This window comes from Neomonachus schauinslandi, chromosome 3 (assembly GCF_002201575.2).
Source record: "Neomonachus schauinslandi chromosome 3, ASM220157v2, whole genome shotgun sequence".
Classification (NCBI taxonomy): domain Eukaryota; kingdom Metazoa; phylum Chordata; class Mammalia; order Carnivora; family Phocidae; genus Neomonachus; species Neomonachus schauinslandi.
Window position 1 is genome coordinate 10,360,554 of NC_058405.1, and position 23,282 is coordinate 10,383,835.

General features: G+C 40.4%; 1 protein-coding gene across 3 annotated transcripts in view; it reads left to right on the plus strand.

Moving 5' to 3' along the window:
- The window catches only part of NALCN (sodium leak channel, non-selective), a 295,723-nt gene that overhangs the window by 193,761 nt on the left and 78,680 nt on the right, over window positions 1-23,282 (plus strand). For all 3 annotated transcript variants that reach the window (XM_021695963.1, XM_021695962.1, XM_021695964.1), the window contains 2 exons: window positions 17,717-17,853; window positions 20,244-20,385. In XM_021695963.1, the coding sequence (XP_021551638.1) occupies window positions 17,717-17,853; window positions 20,244-20,385 (279 nt within the window). The remainder of the gene's footprint in view (window positions 1-17,716; window positions 17,854-20,243; window positions 20,386-23,282) is intronic.

Here is a 23,282-nt window from a genome sequence, read left to right on the forward strand (position 1 = left end):
AAGTGTTGAGGAAGGGAGAAATGGTGTGTTGGAAAAATGAGCAGGGAACTGCAGGTGAAAAGCTGTGAGCAGTGCTGAGTATTTAGGTATTTTCCTAAGGGCGTTTAAGCCCAAGAGTGACATAATGTCCCCTGCATTCCAGCGTCAACACAGGGAATGGACTGAAGGGGCCCTAGACTGATGATAGGAGCATGGGTCCTGAGCCAGACAGTGATCGCAGCCTCAACTAAAGGAAATTGAGACAAGGGAACATACAGGGGTGGTGGAATACATAGGGTAGGATTTGGTGATTAGTTGGAAGTAAGAAAAGAGCAAAGGCAGGAGACCAGGGTGTCACCCAGGTTTCTAGATTGCCCGAGCTATGCCAAGACAGAGAGAGCAAGAGAAGGAAGAAAGGGGGAGGTTCATTTGTTTTATTTGGGGGGAGGGAGCTGGCCACATTTACCATGAGATGCCTGGGAGATATTTATGAGACAATGTCTGTGGGTAGATAGAAGGTTTAAAGTTACGGTAGAGTCTTGGGGCTGAAAGAGATATTAGGGAGGAGCAAAAGTCAACATGCAGGTGGTAATTTAAGCCTTTAGAAGTCCTAGGTTTACCATGGTTCCTGAGGAATAACACATGAATGTGTAAGCCATGAGGAGGAACCTGAAATATGAATGAGAAGTCGAAGCCCAAGAGGGAGGAGGAAAGTCCAGAATCCAAAGGTAAAAGTGTTTCAAGAAGGAGACTGTGGTCAACAATCTCAAAGACTTCAGAGAGGGGAAAAAATGTCACCATAGAAAACACTTCTATTTGTAATAACATCAGGAAGAATGAAATATTGAGGTGTAACCTTAACCAAGGACATAAAAGATTTCTACACTAAAAACGATAAAACATCACTAAAAGAAATTACAGAAGACACAAATAAATGGAAAGACATCTGTGTTCATGGACTGGAAGAATTAATATTGTTAAAATGTCCTTACTACCCAATGTGATTCACAGATTCAGTGCAATCCCTATCAAAATCTTAACGTACTTTTTTGCAGAAACAGAAAAAAAAAAATCCTAAAATTCATGTGGAATCTCAAAGTTCCCCAAACAGCCAAATAAACAAACAAATAAACAAAGTCCTGAAAAGGACAAACTAAACTGAGGGCTCACACTCCCTAATCCCAAAACATATCACAAAGCTACAATAATTAAACAACATGCTACTGACATAAAGACAGACTTGTAGATCAGTGGAACAGAAGAAAGAGAGCCCAGAAATAAACCCTCATGTCTGTGGTCAAATGATCTTCAACAAGGGTGTCAAAACCACACAATGGGAAAAAGAAAGTCTCTTTAATTAGTGATGCTGGGAAAACTGGATGTCCACACGCAAATTGGACCCTTACCTTATACCATATACGGAAACTAACTCAAAATGGATTAAAGAACTTAATGTAAGACCTACAACTATAAAACTCCTAGAAGAAAACATTACAAAAAAGTTTCATGACATTGAAATTGGCAATGACTTCTTGGCTATGACATTAAAAGTACCCATAACAAAAGCAAAAATAGACAAATGGGACTACATCAAGCTTAAAAACATTTGTGCATCAAAAGAAACAATCAACATGGTGAAAAGGCACTCTATGGAATGGTAGAAAATATCTGATAAGGGGTTAATATCCAAATATATAAAGAATCCTACAACTCAACCACAACAAACAAGTAGCAAAGGACTTGAATGCACATTTCTCCAAAGAAGATGTAAGAATGGCCAAGAACCATATGAAAAGATGCTCAGCTTGGCTAATCATCAAAACCACAATGAGATACAACCATGCAGTCATTACAATGGCCACTATTAAAAAACTAGAAAATAAAAATATTGGCAAGGATATGGAGAAATTGGAACACTTGTGCAGTTACTGGGAATGTGCAGCCACCTTGGAAAACAGTATGACGTTCTTCAAAAAAATTAAAAATAGTTATGATCCAGTAATACCACTTCTGGGTATACATCCAAAAGAATTGAAATCAGGGTCTCGAAGAGATAATTTGCAAAGCCATGTTTGTTGCAGCATTATTCACAATAACCAAGAGGTGGAAGCAACTCAGATGTCCATTAGCAGGTGAATGGGTGAAGAAAATGTGGTGCATACATACAATGGAATATTAGTCAGCCTTAAAAAGGAAGGGAATTCTGATACATGCTACAGCATGGATGAACCTTGAGGACATTGTGGTCAGTGATGTAAGCCAGTGCCAGACAAATAAGTACTATATGTTTCCACTTCTGTGGGATTCCTAGAGGAGTCCAGTTTCATAGAAACAGAAAGTAGAATGGTGGCTGCCAGGAGCCAGGGGGAGGGGCCAGGGGAAGTTCAGTGGCTACAGAGTTTTAGTTCTACAAGATGAAAAAGTCCTGGAGGTCTTTTGCACAACAAGATGAATGTACTTAACACTACTGAACTGTACCCTTAAAAATGAGTGCAATGGTACATTTATGTCATGTGTTTTGATCACAACTTAAAAAAAAAATTTAATGAAAAATTGGCAACCATAGTGGCAGTAAGGTGGTGGTAGGTGACGGTGATGACAGCAAGCTCAGGCACTTGGGTAGAAGTTGGGTTCTAGGAGATGAGTAGGTATGACAGCTAAGAAGTGAAAATGGATTGCCATTCCTTTCTTCTCAGACTTGTCATCCTCAGAGCCTCCAGACAGACCACTCGTTACTGGCTCATTCTTTATATTTTCAGATATGTCACCACCATTTACTAGAGGACTATCCAACTTTTCCTTCCACTGCCGCATGTGTGGAGAGTGATGTTTACACAACACATGGGGTCAACAGCCGGGAATCCCAGGCAGTTGGAGGCATCAGACATCCAGGATTCCTGCTGCTCTTGGAAACACTGAGCTGCCCAGAGGCCAGAGGATCAATACCCTCAAGTAGCTACAAATCATTAGCGGCTGGGGGTTGGGAAACGGTGTTTACCGGAAGCCTTTGACATACTCGACTCCACTTGAAGCTGCTCTCCATCTTTTGGTCAGAAATGACTCTTCAGTTGTCAATTTACATATTACTCCCCATAATTTTCCATAATTTAAATCTCAGGAGGTCACCTTATATAGTATTTGCTTGGCTATTTCTGAAATTTCTTCATTGTTAGGCCTTTGTTTAATAACAAATTCTTATGTTAATAGAGACATGAACAGCACTATCAGTTCAAAGAGATGAAGCGACTAAAGCTGAAAACCATTCAGATCAGGGTTCAAGCCAAGAGGTCATAACAGAGGCTCAAAATTTGGGGATATCAATTATCAGCATTAGACATGGCCTAGAAATCCAGAAGTCAATGCAAAAAAGGGAAACAACCAACCAGAATTTTGAAGTTAAACCGGCAATAGTCAGGGAGCGGGGCATCAAACAGAGGAGATACCTCTTAGAATTTATGTCCTCCGGCTGTGCATTCAGTTGTATCCCTCAAAAAGACATACTGAGGCCTGAATCCCTAGTACTTGCAAAGGTGACCTTATTTGGAAACGGGGTATTGGCAAATGTAATGAAGTTAAGATGATGAGGTCTTTAGGGTGAACCTTAATCCACTCTGACTGGTGTCCTTATATGAAAAGGAGAAGAGACAGACAGACAAGAACAGCATGTGATGAAGAGGCAGGCACTGTGAGGTGTCTACAAGCTAGGGAGCATCAAGGATTGCCGACCGTCACCGGAAGCTAAGAGAGAGGCATGGAACAGACCCTCTCTCAGAACCCCCACAGGGTACCCAAGCCCACAGACATCTTGATTTTGGATTCCCAGACTCCAGAACTATGAGACAATATATTTCTGTTGTTTTAAGGCACCCAGTGTTGGTACTTTGTTACAACAGCCCTCAGGAACTAACACAACTACCAGAGCCTTGGTCTCTGGCCTCTAGATGAAGTGCTCCCTTTTCGCATGAAGTAAGTAGCTGAGAGCATGGCATAATGGGGGGTAACATGTGCACCTCAGGATGCAGACCAGGTGTCACCAACCAAGAGCAGCTTTCTCAGCAGTCGGAATCTTTACCTTCACCCTTCATCAAATAAGGCCATAAAAAGTGAGTTTTATAAATTTGAGATTTTCTTGGAAGAAGAGTTTCTCTAAGCCCTTCCGAATTTTCATTACATGAATGATGGACCCAAACAAGATCACTTTCAGAAACCTTGTTCTTTGCCTCATTCTACTGGCACTTGGGACTTTTTATAAATTACCTTAAGTCTCTCTTGCCTCTGAACAAACATAAAATGACTTGTCTACATCGAGTTGTTGGTTATATCATTCGACATTGTGCTAATTTAGAATTACTTTCATTACATTTTTTTCTCATAGCACTCTGCAAGACAATCCCTCAATTTTAAGAAATGGGAAGGTTTGTAGGGGAAAACATGCCCAAACTGGGGAGAAGCTCCCCCTTCAGCTCAGCCTGAACTCAGCACACCCAGCCCTATGCCTACAGTGGGGACTCTATCCTGTTTGCTTTCTGTAATCAAGAGAACAAATTTTTTTTAATGAACAGCAATTTTTTTTCTTTAGATCCTCTCACAGTATGGGAAACTGGATTGTTATGGTTCTAAGGAAAAAGTATGACAGACAATTGGTTTTCAGTTTTATGAATAGCAAAAGGACTCTTTCGTGGCTGTGTTAAGACTATAAGGAGTGAAGTCTATAAGGAGTGTTACCCTGTGTGTACCTAAACTCGAATGTGAATACACTGGAGGTGTTGTCATTGCCTTGACTCCTTTTGGACTTACGTTTAACACAGTCCATCTGTTCTTTATTCTGAGTCTCAGTCCATATACTTTGGATTTAAGGACATAAGTGAGAGTGTCAAGGGTGACTTTTGGTTTCAGGTTCATCTCCTTGGATGGATGATGGCAACATTCGCTGAAGCAGGAAATATTAGCACAGAACCCTTTTCAAAGGTAAAGATCAACAACTCCGTCTTGGGCATGTTGTGATGAGTGTGAGACTGAGTGGAGACATCTAACGGCTGCATGTGTACATCTAGAGTTCAAGAGTGAGGGCTGGCTCGCTAGAGATACAAATATGGATGGTCAATGTAATTTTCACGTAGCGCCTGCCTACCTCATGTCAGGCACTGTTCTAGGCATGTGGGATAAGTCAGTGAAGGAACCAGACAAAAATCCTCACACTCTCTGATTCTTCGGTTCAAGTGATGTTCTCTGTATGGACATCACGTGCAAGTTGTGACTCTGGGTGAGGTTGTATAGAGTGGAAAGAAAAGAGATACTAGAACCTTGAAGAATACTGTTTAATAACTGCAGGTGCTTTACCGTAAGCGCAACACAAATAATCTCTCTCTGATTTTCTCCATGTAAATTTTGACTTCGGGTTTTGTTACAAATAATCAACACTCTGTCTGTCTGAAGTTCAAGCTCCCAACAAGAGAAGGTCTGATTGGTACAGCTAGTCAACCTCATTCTTTAGGCCAGAATTTCCTGTCTCTGACTGCTTACAATGCTGGTCATCCCTACAGAAAGCCATCAGCTTTTAGTAGGTCCAGATCCAGACCAAACCACAAAGAGGGCCACCCTGAAATGTGACTGGTTTCCTAAGACAATCCCTTCTTCTCCTAACTCTCCACCCTGGCCTCTGCTCTGGAGAAGCTAGACCCAAAAGAAGATGTGGAGCGGTCAAAGAAGGAACCGTGTTCCCTCCCTGGTTCCAGACCATAAGTTACACTTGTAGCTCTGTGGGGTCAGGGTGAGGGGAAGGTCTGAATTGGGTAGGAGCCTGGATTGAACTAGATTGATTTTTAATAAAAGGTGGCCAGAAAGTTATGGAATTTGTTTAAGAACAGCAACCAGTCTTATTTTGATTTACTCGTAATTCTGCTTCCCTGTTCTTGAGGGTTAATGAGCTCATTCTTGGCCTTTTCTTATATTCTACTCGGTATGCTTGCTCAGGAGTAGGCACAGTGGGAGATGGGGCATGTCTGACATTCACACACAGCCATATGACAATTGCATATTTTTTACTCAGATATTACCAAAGAATGACTTAGATTATTTCTAGGAAATGAGAAACGTACATGCGTGCTATTTGGTTTGATGTTATTCCTATTTCCATTTTGCTTTGCATAAAATATGTTGATTAATGTGAATTTTCATAGTGCATCTAATAAGCCTTTTTATCAAAGTCTGCAAAATTGAACAACTCTACAATCTGCCATAAGCATACTCAGGAATGGTACTTAGAAAGTGCATGATTGTTGCCTGAAAAGGAATTACTTAAGGAGACAGAACACAGCTGAGGTTCAAGACCCAATGTGGGGACTACAAAATACATGTGTTCCATACCTCCAATATAAAGTGTGGTTTTTATTTTATGACAGATAGCATTCCTGATACTAGTTATATATACACGAAAGCGGAACAAATCAGGAAATTTACTATAGATAATGTCACACTGTCAGAAAGAAGTTACAAATAAGCAAAGGGAAGATGCCGGGATGAACCCTATGGCTGGATGGGTCTTATGAACTCAGTTTATTTTAAGATAGAAGATGGATAGATACATAGATACATAGACACATGGATGGATACATATATATGATCTAAGGTTATGTAAGACCCATCCATCCATACATAGGTGGTAAGTATAGATATATGTGTATAACACAATTTTATATACATCCATGCATTCCCTAGCTCCTTCCTCTGAATGAGCCTAGAAGCAGTGACATACCAGTAACAACAAGCAAATCCAGTGCCGAGGTTTCACTTCTAAATACCATTCTCCAGGAAAGCAAATCAGGACTCTTTGTGGAGAAATGGCTGATTCTCGAGCTCAGTCAGGGGAAACACAGGATAAGTCTTAAGTATTTTGTGGAGCCCGGAAAGTAAGGAAGAACTTTTAAAAAAGAAACGAAAAGAAAAAGAAAAAGTGTATTGAAAGAGTAGAGAAACCAACCGATGGCCAAAGCAGGAACAGTTTGAGCAATAGGATAAGTAGCAATAGTATTAGATTATTAACCCAAAGAATGAAATAAACAACCAAAACCCATACTTATGTATAAATAAATGATTGAATTTAAAAATGGAGAAGTGCCAACTCTTCCTCACAGAATAATCCCAAGTAAAAAGAAATAGAAATAATAGAATAATAAATGAGGGAAATAGAAAATCGTCATTAGAACATTACAATTACAATTGCAGCAGGCGAGATCTACTGGTGGATGCTGAAATTAGTGTGAAACTCGAAGAAGAAATAGGGAATTTGCATGACCTCCAAGTTTCTCCCTTCAAAACTTTCCTTTTTTTAATTATTCTGATGGTTTTAACATGTGCCTACAAATTCTTTGATACTCCTCCCTCTTAGAAGATAAACCTTAAGTCTTCTCTCCATGACTGGGCAGGAGTTGGTGACTTGCTTCTACCTCAGAGTGTAAGGGAAGGGTAGTGTAAGGACACCATAACATTGGAGTGGAGAAACGCTTTACCCCTGGTTACAGTTACCATCACCAGTATTGAGGCTATTGGTGTCATGTTCCCCCTGATGTCATGAAATAAGCCTATCATCTCCATGATATTCTTCTCCCGAAAGTCATAACCTCCGTCAAATCATGAGAAAACATCAGACAACCCCAAATTGAGGGACACTCTACAAGTTACCTGCCCGGGACTTCTTAAAACTGCCAAGGTCATTTACAAACAGGGAAAAGAGGAGAAACTGTCACAAAAGAAGAGACCTCAAAAGACATGATGATGAAATATAATGTGCTACCCTGCATTGGATCTTAAAACAAAAAAGACACTGATACAAAAACTGGGGAATTCCAAATAAGTTTTGCACTTTCGTTAAAAGTATTTGACCAAGGTTAATTTCTTAGTTTTGATAAATGTTCTATGGTTACATAAGATGCGAACATAAGAAAAAGCTGGGTCAAGGGGCATACAGGAACGCTGCACAATCTTTGCAACTCTTATGTAAGTTCAAAATGAACTCAACATAAAGTGTTGTTTTGTTTTGTTTTGTTTTTAAATAGGATAAGAATTCTCTATGGTAAACTCCAATAACACAACATAGAAATATAAATTGGCTGGTCTGTGGCCTTGTGCAAAGACACGTACATCTGCAAAACTTTATACTGTGAATATGTTGTATAGAATTTATAGTTAATTATGCTTTTTTGATCTTAAAAAGTTGAGAGCATGCATTTTATCAGGAGCCAAACACTTCCTATGATTTTGTTTCTAATAGAAAATCTGAGAAGACTTGTCGTTTCTCTTTCTTCATCTTTATCAGTGAAATAACCCATCTGAAATTGGGAGACTTGTTTCTGCTGGTTAATATGGCTGCTTCCACCTTGTAAAGAACCTAAGAAAAGGATAATAAAATGAGGAGAAATATCACAAATGGGCTGCTTGGGCCTGTCCGTGGGACACCACTGATTCAGCTTTTTTGTTCTCCATCTCATCACCATTGTGTTATCTTTGTCCTGTGTGTGTAAATGTATGGTGTGAGGCCACAGGGCACAGAGTCCTGCTCTTAATTTAAAACGTGCCATCTTAATAGAGAAGAGATGCACATAAGTAGGAAGTTATGGCGTAAAGGTCTGAGCACTGAGGTTGAAGAAAATGCAAAGAACATCAGGGAAGACATGCCTAACTCAGATTGGAGGCAGGGAGGGAAGATGTCTCTAAAAATGATGAATCGAATGTTGTTAGCAAAGCGAGAGAAAATATTCCATATTCAAGAAATGGCAGGTACAAAATTGCAGAAGGAAAAATGCATCTTTTGCTTGAAAATGTTGTTTTGATGAGGCCGTATAAAACAGGTTTTTTTTTTAAAGATTTTATTTATTTGTATGACAGAGAGAGACACAGCGAGAGAGGGAACACAAGCAGGGATAGCGGGAGAGGGAGAAGCAGGCCTCCCGCTGAGCGGGGAGCCAGATGCGGGGCTCGATCCCAGGATCCTGGGATCATGACCCGAGCCGAAGGCAGACGCTTAATGACTGAGCCACCCAGGTGCCCCATAAAACAGTTTTTTAGAAGCTCAGGCTCTGGAATCAGAAAGATTGCAGTCACACCCCAGTGCTCCCACTTGCAGCCATGTGACCTTGGGCAGCTGATTTAAGCTCCTGTGACCTCAGTTTCCATATCTGTAACATGCTAGAGCATGGAGCTACACCCAAGAGCTGAACTGGGGATTGAGTAATGTTAGCGACGCAAAGTGTTCAGCATGGTGTCCAACGCTCAGGTTTACTACTTCAACTCCCAGTTACTGCTATTCTGAGACATCTTCCTGGAGGAGATGGTTTTTGAGGGAGTGTAGAAGGAAAGTATGTTGCAGGCGGCAGGCGGGGGAGGGTAAGGTATGTTTGGAGGCACACATCCGTGATCTAAAGTAAGACTGTAGGAGGGACCTGCAAGCCAATATTGTTGGTGTATAAAGGGCAAGGAAGGCACGGGGGGTGGGGGGGGTCATTTATATCATGCTAAGAAGATTCCAATTGCTTCTATACACAATTGACCATCCTTGCGTTACTTTAAGGACCAGGAACATGATGGTGTTTCTTTTTCAAGTGAAAAGAAAAATGGGAATCAAGGGGCAAAACTAAGATGGAAACCCAATTAGGGGGGTTTAAGGAGTGGCATGAGATTAAAACAAACAAACAAACAAACAAAAACAGGATGCATGAGTGGCCGCTGGGTTCAGCATCGTGGGAAGTGTGGGTAACTGGTGAGAGCAGCCCCCTGACCCCGCCCCAGGTGCTGGGAAGAGACCTGAACCAGAGAGGATGGAAGATGAGTGGGGAGTGAGTGCAGAGGTTGGTGAATGCAGATAACTCTTCTGAGAAGGAAGTTTGAAAAGGGCAGGGGATGGGGAGGAACACTAGATGAGGAGGAATGTTGGCCCCTCTCTGTGTAAATGAAGAGTCTTGGAAAAATAAACAGCAGGGCAGCGAAGGGGCAGAAGCTGGAGAGTGGGAGAGGTTGCGTCCTCTGTGTTCATCCCCACTTGCTGAGATAGGAGCCTTTTCCTGCAGAGCTAGCACTTACTGAGGCATCGTGAGAGCTTTGGTTTTTATAGCACATTTCCCTTGAGTAATTCAAATTACAGGCAATATGCTATCTCACTTATATATCTGGCATTTATATAAAAGAAGGAAGATCCTCGTTTTTCATTTGAGAACGTTGAAATCCAAAGTGGTTAAGGGATTATAAAACTGAGCAAAAATTTAAATCCACATCTTCTCACTTTTTTTTACTGTTTTTATGTGGACGATGTTTTCTTATTTATTTATTTATTTATTTGAGAGACAGAGGATGAGAGACAGAGAGCACGAGAGGGGGGAGGGTCAGAGGGAGAAGCAGACTCCCCGCCGAGCAGGGAGCCCGATGCGGGACTCGATCCGGGGACTCCAGGATCATGACCTGAGCCGAAGGCAGTCGCCCAACCAACTGAGCCACCCAGGCGCCCCTAGACGATGTTTTCTCCTATGTTTTCTAAATCAAAACAGGGAGGACAATTACGTAAGCATAAATATATATATACACACACATATATACACATAAATATACATATATACACATACACACACAGACACATACATATATGTACACATACACACACACATATATATATATATGTGTGTATATATATATATTCTGAATTCCCTTTGGTGTGGGCTTTTTCCTATTACTTACTGAATATTCGTCTCATAACAAGAACCAACTATCTAGTTTACATGGAATTCTAATACAATTTCATCTGAAGTGGAGCAAAAAAATGCATTTTTTATCATAATGAACATGTTTCTATGACTCAGTAAGTTTCCTAATGGAAACAACTGGGTCTCGGTTGAGTAACACAAGAGAAATATAATGTAAAATAGAGGTGTTTGGGACCTAGAAAAAGAAGCATACAAAAGCATCCTGTGTTCATTACTACTATCTCTAAGAAACCATTAGGTCCATTAATAGGATTTCAAGGGACAATCGTATAAGTAAAACTTACCCATTCGACATAATTTGGTATTCTGGTTTTGATGGTTTTATTTTTCCCCTCTTAATAACTTGTTAGCAATTTCGGCTAGCCTAGCCCTGTTGCAACTGGTATTCACATTGCTTCACAAAGTAACCTTCTGAAGGACATTTCAAGCCTGTAAGATCTTAAGTTCGGTGCTGTGTACATCTTAGGGATGTCATAAGACGGTATAAAAGTAAGAGCCCTCCATAAGTGCTCTGCTGGTCTCCCAAATCAGGAAGCACAGAACAGCCACCTAATTCCCCAGGGCACCAACTCCTCCAAGAACACACCCCCTCTCCCCCATTTTCTTCAGGGGCATGTTGTAAGGATGAATGAGTAACACCTCTTGAGTCTGTAGAGAGATGTAGGAAAAGAGACACTGCATGGCATTAATCAACTGATGTTAAAAGCTACTGGGAACATTTTGGGGTGCCAGCTATCATATTAAAATGTATCTTTTATGGCCCACAAGCCAAGGAATAGAGCCCCCCAGTGTGTATCAATAAAACCCCAATTTGACCTTGTAAGTACTGGATGTATTCCACATTTTTTGTAAAAGGTGGGGGGGGAAGAATTAGCGACTTAAAACACTTTTTAAGGGAAAGATTTTTTATTGTGTATAGTTGTGCTGTATTATATTCAGTCATGTGGCCGACCGCCTTTTGCCCAGGGCAAAAAAAAAAAAGGAAAATGTCCTCCCTTCTAAAAAAGTCTTTATTGGACTCAACAGCCTAGTGAGGAATATTCTTTATATTTCAGATCGAGGTTTTATAGGAACACCGGGATGCAGAGATATTAATAAAGACCAACATATTTGATCATTACTCCGGATATCCCATCTGTTTTAACCCAGAAGGCATGCAGTTGGGGCTGTAACATCACAGATGCAGCACAGCAAGAGAAACTTGCTGGAGAAATAGTAGTTTATGCTTTAGGAAGAGTCTCAGTTCTGAATTACTGTGTCATGTATACATCCAGCAAAACTGGCCAAAGCCATTGTTTAAAGAAGCAAAGAGAATTCAGCCCTAATTGACTCAGGTGACAAAGAGGAACTTCTTTCTCCAGATTGCCCATAATGTGGCCATTTTTCATAGATCGAACTGCCAAAAAATACTCTTCAGCTACATTAACCTTCAGGTCTACACACATTTTTCAAACTAGTGTGAGCTAGATTTTAAAACGAGAATCCTTTCCCACGTCTGAATGCCTTTTAAATTGTTTTCTTTGCGAAAAGCACACCAGAAATTACCAAAATTTTTATTTAACATAATCCTTCAATTCAGTTATTTGTTGCAGCGTTTAGAAAGGAACTGAAAACTGAATAATGTTTGAATATTTTAACAGAAGAAAGCAAGGCTGGAATATGGAAGATGGAAGCGATGAGGCAGAACAGGGTGTGTGTCATGCAGAGCAATTACACCCAACTCTCTTGAGAAGCACAAGGAAAGCAAAAGGCTTTCAGCCGCCCAATGTGTAATGATATCTCCGCAAGACAGATGCTGAGCCATAGAATAGCACTGAGCTTAGATGATTTATATATTTTAAAGCTCAAGGTTTGAATTTTTCTCTTTGATTCTGATTTCTATTTTGCAAATGTGTGTGTTTGGTTTTTTTTTTAACCATGTGGGTCTTTTACAAATCTATCATCTGATCTATTCGTTGCAGCCAGACTTCGTGCTCCGTTGAAGCCATTATAAACTCCTTCCTTTGTGCTGGTCTTTACATTAGCTTTTTCAACATAAAGACTAAAATCTTGGGTTCACTATACTAGGTTCCTTCCATTCAAGGGTTATGATCTTTGAAATGATTTTTAAGTGAACATTTACAATTACATTTACTATCTGTTAGAAGGTCTTCTTTTGTGGTATGGTATACTGATCTTAAATTATTATCCTGTATATTCAGCGTTATCCATACTACTCACTCATTTGCATCAAAGTACATTTAATCTCAGAGAAATCTGTGCTTAAATGCAAGAAGGGGGAAGGATTCGGATAAAAGGGTTTATCATGTATTAAGAAACTTGACAGTGGCTTCCAAGGACTAGGCAGTACTTTTCTCTACCCTGGCTGCCTCATCTTCGTCCCACCCCGCACCCTCCACACACACACCAGTCCCATCTTGCTCTTTGGCCTTTTTTTTTCTCATTTTGTATCTTGGCCAAGATCATGGACTAGGGAAGGAGAAATGGTCCAAGTTATGGTGATTCATAGCAGTGGACTGAGATTTAGATGATTTTGCTCCACTCCATCAGCCCTTCTTTTTTCTTTTTAACTTTTTACTGGGTTCTATTATCCATATAGATAAAGGCATTTTGCTGAACTTTTACCAACTGAACACACCTAGCACCCAGATCAAGATCAACTGTCTCTTAAGAGCCCCGCACCACATGGCCTCGTGGTCACGATGCTTCACCCCACCCCGGGATGACCACTCTCCAGATTCTAAGCAGGATAGAGTAGTGTCACCTGCTTTTTAACTTTCTATAAATGGCATCATTCAGGATGTCCTTGTTTGCTTTGCCAGGACTCGTTCATTCAACATTAGTTTGTAAAATTCACCCAAGTCCTTGTGCGTGGGTGTAGTTTATTGACTCAGATTCATGCATATGCCACAATGGGCATTTGAGGTGTGTATGGTTTGGCACGGCCGTGGCTGGCGAGGCTGTGGTGTGTGTGTGGGCATGTTTCTGGGAGCTGTGCACCTAGGAGAGGATTTGCTGGGCTCCTGGCTGTGTGTGTGTTCATCTCCAGATGATGCTGCTTAACTGTGAACAGCAGAAAGAGCACTTGGCCACCACTGTTCCCAAAGAGGCCCCTTCCTGTTTGTAGAATATTCTAGCCAGTGCCTCCGCAGTGAGACCTGATATGTCTGCCATCCACGCATCCACCCATCCTTGTCTGGTTTAACGGGCCTGTTGGCACATCTGTGGAGCCATGATGCCTGGCATTTGAGAGGATTTGCAGGATCCTGAAGAACCTTCTGTGTCATCAAAAAGAGCTTCTCCTTTGCTCTTTGTGGTCTTACAGTTCCATGATCAATTCATGATGAATTCTAATTCATTTATTCACAAATGGTTATTATATTTCTACTCTCTAGAAAGTACCATAGACATAAATTAAAAACAGGGGCACCTGGAGGGCTCAGTCGGTTAAGCGTCTGCCTTCAGATCAAGTCATGATCTCGGTCATGGGATCGAGCCCCACAGGGAGCCTGCTTCTCCCTCTCCCACTCCCCCTGCTTGTGCACACTCTCGCTCTCTCTGTCAAATAAATAAATAAAATCTTTTTTTTAAAAAAAGAAGTAAATTAAAAATAGAATCTTCTCCCTGAGTAGTTTACAAGTTTGGGAAGGTATAAATAACTCTAACACCAAGTAGAATGAGATGAGTTCCATTTTAAAAACATACAGACAAGGGGACTATATTTTAATACTGGTAACCTACTTACATTAAACATCATATTCTAGGATATTTGATTAAATACTACAAAATTTTATGCCTAAACTTATTCTAAACATTTATCAGTTCACCAATGGTAGATGTAAGCTCAGGTTAAATGCCACAGAGTCTAATTTTATTCTCTCCTGTGAATCCAGGGACACTTACACTCCACACCAACAAATGTATTTGATCAGCAAATGGATACTTTCTGCTTATCTCTCTACCCTTCCAGATAAACCTAAAATCCTTTCTTTCATTTGCAAGTTACCTGCTAGAGAGTTTAGTTCTGCCCATGATTGTGTAATTATTCATTCAACATATGTTTGTTTAGCTTACTTTGTGTCAAATATTGCAGCCGGCCCTGAATATGAATAATGAAACATACACACCTGGTGCAAGGATCCTTGTCCTAAGATGCTTGTCCTCCTAGCACTGACAGTCTCGGGGTAAAGAGGAACAGTGTCCAAGTCACCACACGCTGCAATTTCAACTACTATATGTAGTAGATTTAATAGTGTGCCCCCAAAATTCGTGTCTACCTGGAACCTCAGAATGGGACCTTATTTGGAGATTAGATTTTTGCAGACATGATCAGTTAAGATCATATTGCTTTAGGGCAGGCCCTAATTTAAATGATTGGTATCTTTGTCCGAGAAAAGAAAAGGAGACTCAGACAGACCCACAAACACACAGGGAAGAAGCCCTTGTGATTTCAGAGGCAGGTAATGGAGTGATGCAGCTATGTCTCAAGGAACACCAGGATTGCCAAGAAGCTGAGTCAAGGAAGGACTCTTTCTTAGAGACTTAGAGGAGCTCAGCGCTGCTGACAACTTGATTTAGGGCTTCCAGCCTCCAGAATACTGGGAGAAGCCTCTGGAAATAAAAGTAGCACCATCTTTTTTTTTTTTTTTCCTCTCTCTATCCGTTTGCTCCTCACCTTGAGCTCCCAGCACTTTGTTTGTACCTCAGCTGGAATAGCTATTCTATTTGTCATTACCTGTTTATAGACCCATCTATTCGTTACAACGTGGGCTCCACGAGAGCAAATACTGCGTCTTAGTTATTTTTATATCCCCAGAACTTCACAGGGAACCTGGCCTCTGGGATTAGATTTATAAGTGACTGCACCAATATATAAATAAATGAGTCAGCAAAGGCATGAATTAAATACCTCATTTCTGCTCTTTCTTCTTGGCCTGTCTTTGGCCTTATATAATTGCCTTTCTCTCTGGTCTGACTTAACATATTAACTGCTTTTTCTTTTTCCTGTGTGCTCGCCTTACCACTGACAAATATCTTTCTACCAGTTATGCCAATAAATTTTTGGAAAGTGAGTCTCTTCATCATGAATTTCTTTTTTTATATATGGAGCCATTTTTTCTTTTGTTTTAAGATTTATTTATTTATTTGAGAGAAAGAGAGAGGGAGAGCATGCGCGCTGGGGAGGAGCAGAGGAAGAGGGAAAGAGAGAATCCCAAGCAGACTCCCTGCTGAGCGCAGAGTCCGATGCGGGGCTCGATCTCATGACTCTGAGACCATGACCTGAGCCGAAACCAAGAGTCAGACGCTTAACCAACAGCCACCCAGGCTCCCCTGAAGCCATTTTTTAATTGCCTCTATCTCATGGGAATGCTAGCAGTGTATGTTTTGCACCTTTGGGAACTAATTCTTCATCACTCTCACCATCATAGCCATCAAATGATTGGGAGCATGCTATGTTGTGTTCCATTTGGGGAGAGGGGAAGGCAACAAACAAGTCTCGCCTTCTCTAAGTGAGGTCACCACCTAAGTCAGAAATCCACAGACAAGCCCCCAAATTAAATAAGACATACACTGGCTACAGCAAAATACCTCTATTATATAAAACAATAATGTAAGAACAGTTTCTGAAGTTGATGAGAAATGAGGCATATTTTCTGAACTAGATATAATCTCACTATGAGCTCACAACCAATTAGACAACTGAGCCATATATTGTATTGAAATTGGATGTTCCCCCAAACGCAGCGCTCATGTTCTCTCTGGCCAGTTTGGATACCTCCACTTGGGGAGGAGAGAAGAATTGCCACCTTTCTTCCCGTTATAAAAGTTATAAAAACGTTCTCAGCCTCCCCTGCTCCTCTTTCCACAAACCGGAGACAGGCTGTAATTATAAAGTAAAAGCATACCCAGCAAGGGATGAGAAGATGATACTGTTTGAAACATGCTTCCCGCACCCCACCAGAAAGGCTGCCTGAATGTGATGGACCCTTTGAACAGGAACAGTGCTCCGAGACGCAGGCTGGAGGGAGGAACAGGAGATGGGCTGGGATGGAGAGGTTAGCCTCTTCTATAGAGAGGTCTGAGAGAAGGGAGTCGTAAAGAGAAGTAAGGGAGGTCAGCAAGAGAAGTCAGCCTTGGAGGAGGAAGAAGGTGCAGTGAAAAGGGGTAGAAGCACCCTCTTTCATTTTTCAGGCCAGGGTTCCGCAGGCCAAATCCATCCTTATGGCGGCTCCCTAGCTCAGCACTGGCTCCAATTAGTGATGTCAAGTCTCAGGCTCCCTGAACTCTAATTTGTAGAAATACAAAATTATATGAAAAATATAAAAACCATCTTGTAGATGGATAGATGATAGATAGATGATGAATACTGTTTGCTTGTCATTTCTTGCAAAGATACTTTATGGCATATAATGTAATAATTCCCAAGCATGTTTACAACGAAATAAAGAAGCCTCCCTGTAGGTATCAAATGTGTTGTTTCCATTTTGAGCTTTTCTTTTTGAATATGCTAGAATAAATGACCTGTTTTCTTGACATTTTCGCTAGTTACAAATATTACCATTTAGGAAACTTAGGAGTTTCATTTATTTTTATTCTTTTGGTTTCCTATTCCAGCACACATGTGTATAAAACATATTTTATTGTTATATTATTGTATATGCTAGAGATAAGTAAACAATAAAAATAACATTTGGTGTGAAAGGGGGTTTATATTTAGGAATAAAAGAACCTAATTTTTTTCTTCTAATTATTTTTTCTGGTTTCATTTTTTGCTTGGTTCAGTTTGGGTTTTGTTTTCCGGGCGGTTAAAGCTGGAGCGCACACTGAGCCGGTAGGCAGTGGGTGAGAAAGGCACTGAATGGGGCTCTGCTGCCATCTACCGTCCATAATGTACCAGCTCATTGTTCCCCTGATGCAAAAAAGCTGACAGTCTGTGACTTGAGAGTACGATAAGTTCCCCCCTTTCCTTCTTTCTATTTTTTCTTTAGTTAAAGCAAAGTGAAGCGAATGCGGACACCAAAGAAAAGCTCCCTTTGCGACTTCGAATCTTTGAAAAATTTCCAAACAGACCGCAAATGGTGAAAATCTCAAAGCTTCCTTCAGACTTTACAGTTCCTAAAATCAGGTATTAATGTACTTATTTTGTTGTATATGCCCCATACACTGTCAAGGATTTATCTTAAATCTGATTCAGCCCTTCTTTCAAATTCATGTTTGAAAGAGGGTATTTTTTTTTCTATTTTTAAGTTATTTCTTTTGACCCCTTTAAGCAATATATTCAGAACGGTCATTTGCCAAGACGAGAAAGCTGCTCCCTCCTGCTTCTCCCTGAGATGCCCCTCGGGGATTCCGCTCCCCAGGTAACTGACACAGGTGCTCAAGGTTGCAGGTAGACCCCAACCTCTGACCTTCAACCGTGGAAGGATAAAATGGCCTCTTGTGGCCTTTTATTCTCAAGTAAATAGAGAAATGCCACCAGCCAGGTTTCTGTACTACTGTAGCAGCATTCATGTAGAATGTCATGTCTGATTACGATATAATTTGCCTTCCACTTTTTCTTTTTCAAGTTTAAAAATTCTTTAATGCAGGGGCGCCTGGGTGGCTCAGTCGTTAAGCGTCTGCCTTCGGCTCAGGTCATGATCCCGGGGTCCTGGGATCGAGCCCCGCGTCGGGCTCCCTGCTCGGCGGGGAGTCTGCTTCTCCCTTTGGCGCTCCCCCTGCTTGTGCTCTCTCTCTCTCACTCTCACTCTATCTTAAATAAATAAATAAATAAATAAATAAATAAATAAATAAATAAATAAATAAAAATCTTAAAAAAATAAAAAAAATTCTTTAGTGCATCTTAGACAAAGAACAAGTATTGCATTATAAAGACTTGCTTAAAAGCATGCGAAGTCTGTTGTCATTGCTTCTTTGTGCATCATAAACAACATAACTATTACGGGAGAGAATGGCACCTCGTTCCTTCTCATCCTTAACTAAGTGTTCTTAATTTAGCATCGATACAACCTTAGAAGGAAAACCCTGGTGACATGACTTGCCCAACACTCTCACCTCAAGTTCTAATAGCTCCTCGTCTTCCATTTTTAAAGGAAAAAACATGGCATTTCCCACTTACGCTAATTTGATTTTCTACCACTTTGCCCTTCAGTGAAGCATTTGCGTAAAAGCTACTTTAAAACACTTATTTTTGATAGTTAAAGAATATTATTTAAGTTGTAGCTCAAAAATTACAAACAGAACCAAAATAGTTGAAATATGACATTTTTTATTTTTTAATTTTTTTCAGCATTGCATGTCCACTTAATTTTAATTTGTGCTAAAATCCACATAGCATTAAATTTACCATCTTAACCATTTTTAAGGGTACAGTTTACTACATTCATGTTCTTATGCAACCAACATCCACACCCTTTTCTTTCTATTGCAAGACCAAAAATCTATACACTTTCTATTGCAAGACCAAAAATCTATACACATACACAAAAATAACCCCCCGTTCCCTATAGTGCTAACCCCTGGTTCTACTTTCTGTCTCTATGAATTTGACTTTTCTAGGTACCTCACGTAAGTGGAATCATATACCATTTGTCTTTTGTGAATGGCTTATTTCACTTAGCATAATGGAAATATGACATTTTTCCAAAATTTTATTTATTTATTCATTTGAGAGAGAGAAAGAGAGCGTGCATGCAGGTGGGGGGAGGGGTAGAGGGAAAAGAAGAGAGAGAATCTCAAGCAGACTCTGTGCTGAGTGTGGAGCCCATTGCAGGGCTCAGTTCCACCATCCTGAGATCATGACCTGAGCCAAAATCAAGAGTCAGCTGCTTAACCAACTGAGCCACCCAGGTGTCCCAAAATATGACATTTTTATGTAAGTAGTTCTAAAGACAATTCTGGGGTGGGGGGGGTTGTAAAAATATGAGACTGGTTATGGTGCCATAATATTTAAAATTCAAATGGAAATACATTTGCATTTCTGATTTTAAAAAAATTTTAACTTGAAAATAGGAAGTATAAAAGAGCCACAAATTAGATTCAAGATTAGTGGTTATGTTATTTGAATTCTCACCAGACTTTGAAGATCAGATGAAGCAAGTTTCTTTTGAGTTATTTTGAGCCTTTCAATGTAAAATTATCTCTTGAAGATTCTTATGAAGAGTAGAAGTCCGAGAGATGAACTAATTCTTCCAAATCTTAGAGGGGATAAAAAAGTATTACCACAATGAGATTGAACAAAATACCATCAATGACTGAATATTATTGCTTAAAAGTTATTTCAGGGACATTACTTTTTTTTTTTTTAAAGAAAACTACTGAAAATTCAGAAAGCTTTCTCTAAATTAATTATTTTGCCAATTAAATCTAAACACCACTCTTAGCATGATGTGTCATATTTTCTATGAACATCTGTCCCCTTTATCTGAGCTCAGGCAAACGCGTCATTGTAAAATGCCATCACTTGGTCTATTTCATTAACAATGCTTGACATGTGTGTGTACTTCATTTGCAAAGGGAAAGTTTCATGAAGCAGTTCATCGATCGCCAGCAACAGGACACCTGCTGCCTCTTACGAAGCCTTCCGTCTACCTCTTCCTCGTCATGTGATCACTCCAAACGGTCTGCAATTGAAGACAACAAATACATCGACCAAAAAGTAAGAATCTTAAGAACAGAGAACAAACTGAGGGCTGATGGAGGGAGGTGGGCCAGATGGGGGATGCGGATTAAAGAAGGCATTTGTTGTGATGAGCACTGGGTGTTGGAAGGAAGTGGTGAATCACTGAATTCTGCTCCAGAAACCAAGACTGCACTAAATGTTAACTAACAAAATTTAAATTAAGAAAAATTAAGACTCACTGCTTCAAATTACCGAAGTTTTCTTAAGCATATATGTCAGGGAGAAGAACTACATAAATGCCGGTGTATATGGGGTCCTGAAATCTAATGTCTCAGGAGAATAACGAAGAAAATAATTTTGTTTGTAGAAGAAATCGTTAAACCTAACATTTGTAAATTTATGAATTTTAAATTTTGCATTTGTCCACATCAGCTTTTGTGCCATGCCAGATAGAGAGGTAGAGAGCCTCCCCAAACCCCGCGTTTCCTCACAGGCAGAAGACTCTGATTGCTGACGGTCAGCCCAGGTTTAACAGTATGCTATGTATGCTGTCTGTATGGTGTGCTGCCTGTTGCAAGAGACCCTGTTTATTCTAGTTATTACGCCAGGGAGAAAAACCAGAGCAAGTTTCTCTAAAATCAGTCAAAATAGCTACCACGTGCTTAGTGTGTGGCAGGAATTATCCCTATGCATGCTGTGATTTATCTATTTATCATTGAAAAGTAGATAGGGAATTTTGTCCCTCAGATTCCACAGTTAGAAAATGAAAGATTGGGGTGCCTGGGTGACTTGGTGGGTGAAGCGTCTGACTCTTGATTTCAGCTCAGGTCATGATCTCAGGGTTGTGAGATGGAGCCCCAAATCGGGCTTCACACTGGGCATGGAGCCTGCTTAAGATTTTCTCTCGGGCGCCTGGGTGGCTCAGTCGTTAAGCGTCTACCTTCGGCTCAGGTCATGATCCCAGGGTCCCGGGATCGAGCCCCGCATTGGGCTCCCTGCTCTGCGGGAAGTCTGTTTCTCCCACTCCCACTCCCCCTGCTTGTGTTCCCTCTCTCACTGTGTCTCTCTCTGTCAAATAAATAAATAAAAATATATAAAAAAAAAAAAGATTTTCTCTCTCCCTCTCCCTCTGCCGCTCCCTCCCACTCATTCTCTCTCTCTCCCTCTCTAAAAAAAAAAAGAAAAAGGAAAAGAAAAGAAAGAAAGAAAATAAAAGATCAATAACAGAATTTGTAAAAGATCTTGAACATTCGAGTTCACAAAAGCATCTAATTCACTTGCAAGTGTTTTACTTTGGAAGTCCTAGTTTACTTTTTTATTCCTTTGAATTGTGGCTGCCCTTTTTCTGTTGCTTATGGTCAAATACATATTTCTGTATTATCATGGGAAAATAAAATACCAGCTCCTTCATCCTTCAAGATTCTCTGTTCCCGCCACCCCACAAGGACTAGCCTTTCGCCCTATCTGTGCCTTCCTCCTCTGCTTCTTTTCTCCCACCCCCTCCCCACGTCTCCCCTTTCCCTCTCCCCAGCATCCAGTCCTCTGCTGCAGTTCCGTGATTTTGTTCTCACCTATTATGACAATGATTTCCTTGTAGCGTGTCTCTTCTTGTTCAAGGGTTTCCATTTACTTATTTATTTCAGTCACCTACAGATGTTATTTCTCTCTCCTCCAACATTGCAGAGGACAAGTCTGATGCCAATGTCATTTTTTTTTTCATTTGAATGTAATTAGGTTTTTCTTTGGTGGGTGGGTGGTTGGTAGGTTTTTTGGTTTGAGGAAGCTTTTAAAACTTTCTACATATCCTGGGAGTTCAGAAACTTTACCAGGATTTACTTTGTATGTCTTTTCTCATCAGAACTACCCTAACTGGGGAGTCTTTTCAGTTTGCAGACTGAGATATTGTCAGGGAAATTTTCATTGATTATTTGTTCAATGATTACTTTTCCATCTGCTCCTTTTTTTCTCTTACCTGTTCCATTATGATTGCCGTCTCTCTGTTTTTCTTCTGTGCTTTGAAATAATTGTTCTACTTGATCTTCCAGGCCACTAAATTGATCTCATCTGAGAGCTTCCTTTGCTTTTAAATTTTGAGTGGAAAATCACAAAATGCGTGCACACGAACACAATATCCTTAACCCTCCTTAAAGACTTCAACTGTTTTTTTAAAAAATACTATTAAATTTGTCACTTTTCTTGTCTGCAGTTATGTTTCATTCAATACTATGCACAGGGCATAGATGCGAAAGTGCATGTGTCGGTGGATAATCAAGTGGGAGGATGATGGCCTGGTTTCAGCCAAGCAGCCTGAAATTGCATTTTACATACTAGAACACAGATTGTTTATTTGTAAAATTTATTTCAGAAGCACACTTTAAGCCAGAGTTGTGGAATGAACCCCCGGCCTGGGCTGTGGTTCTGACCAGCTATCTCCAGGAAGAATGCCGAGAGCTGGTAGCAGTTATGCCCCAAAGTGGGCATAAATCCACCACATGCTCTTTAAAATCACTAAGTACATTATCCCACTGAAAACACAAAATTGAAATTAGCCCATGAAAATTTATTTTCTGTCTGAAAGCAAACGTGATGTTTCTCACACTTCCTGAACAGAGCATTTTGAAATTGGTGAGGAAGAAAATAAAGAGGTTCTTGGCAGGTGTGGGGGTGGTTGGAGGGTGGTCTGAGGAGAATTGGGCACATTCTGTGCACCCCTCTGGGTGCCCACTGCCATCCCTCCTCCAGCGATCCCTGTGTTGGGTCACAGTCAGAGAACTTCAAATGCCATTTCTGATTTCCTTAATGTCCTTATGTTTTTGTGGCTTCTTCCTACCTTCTCATTTGACAGTTCTTTTTAACTAACCGAAAGGAAGATAACAATTATAGTTTTATTCTGTAATCTCACCATTGAGCCTTTCTTATAATCTCCTAAAATC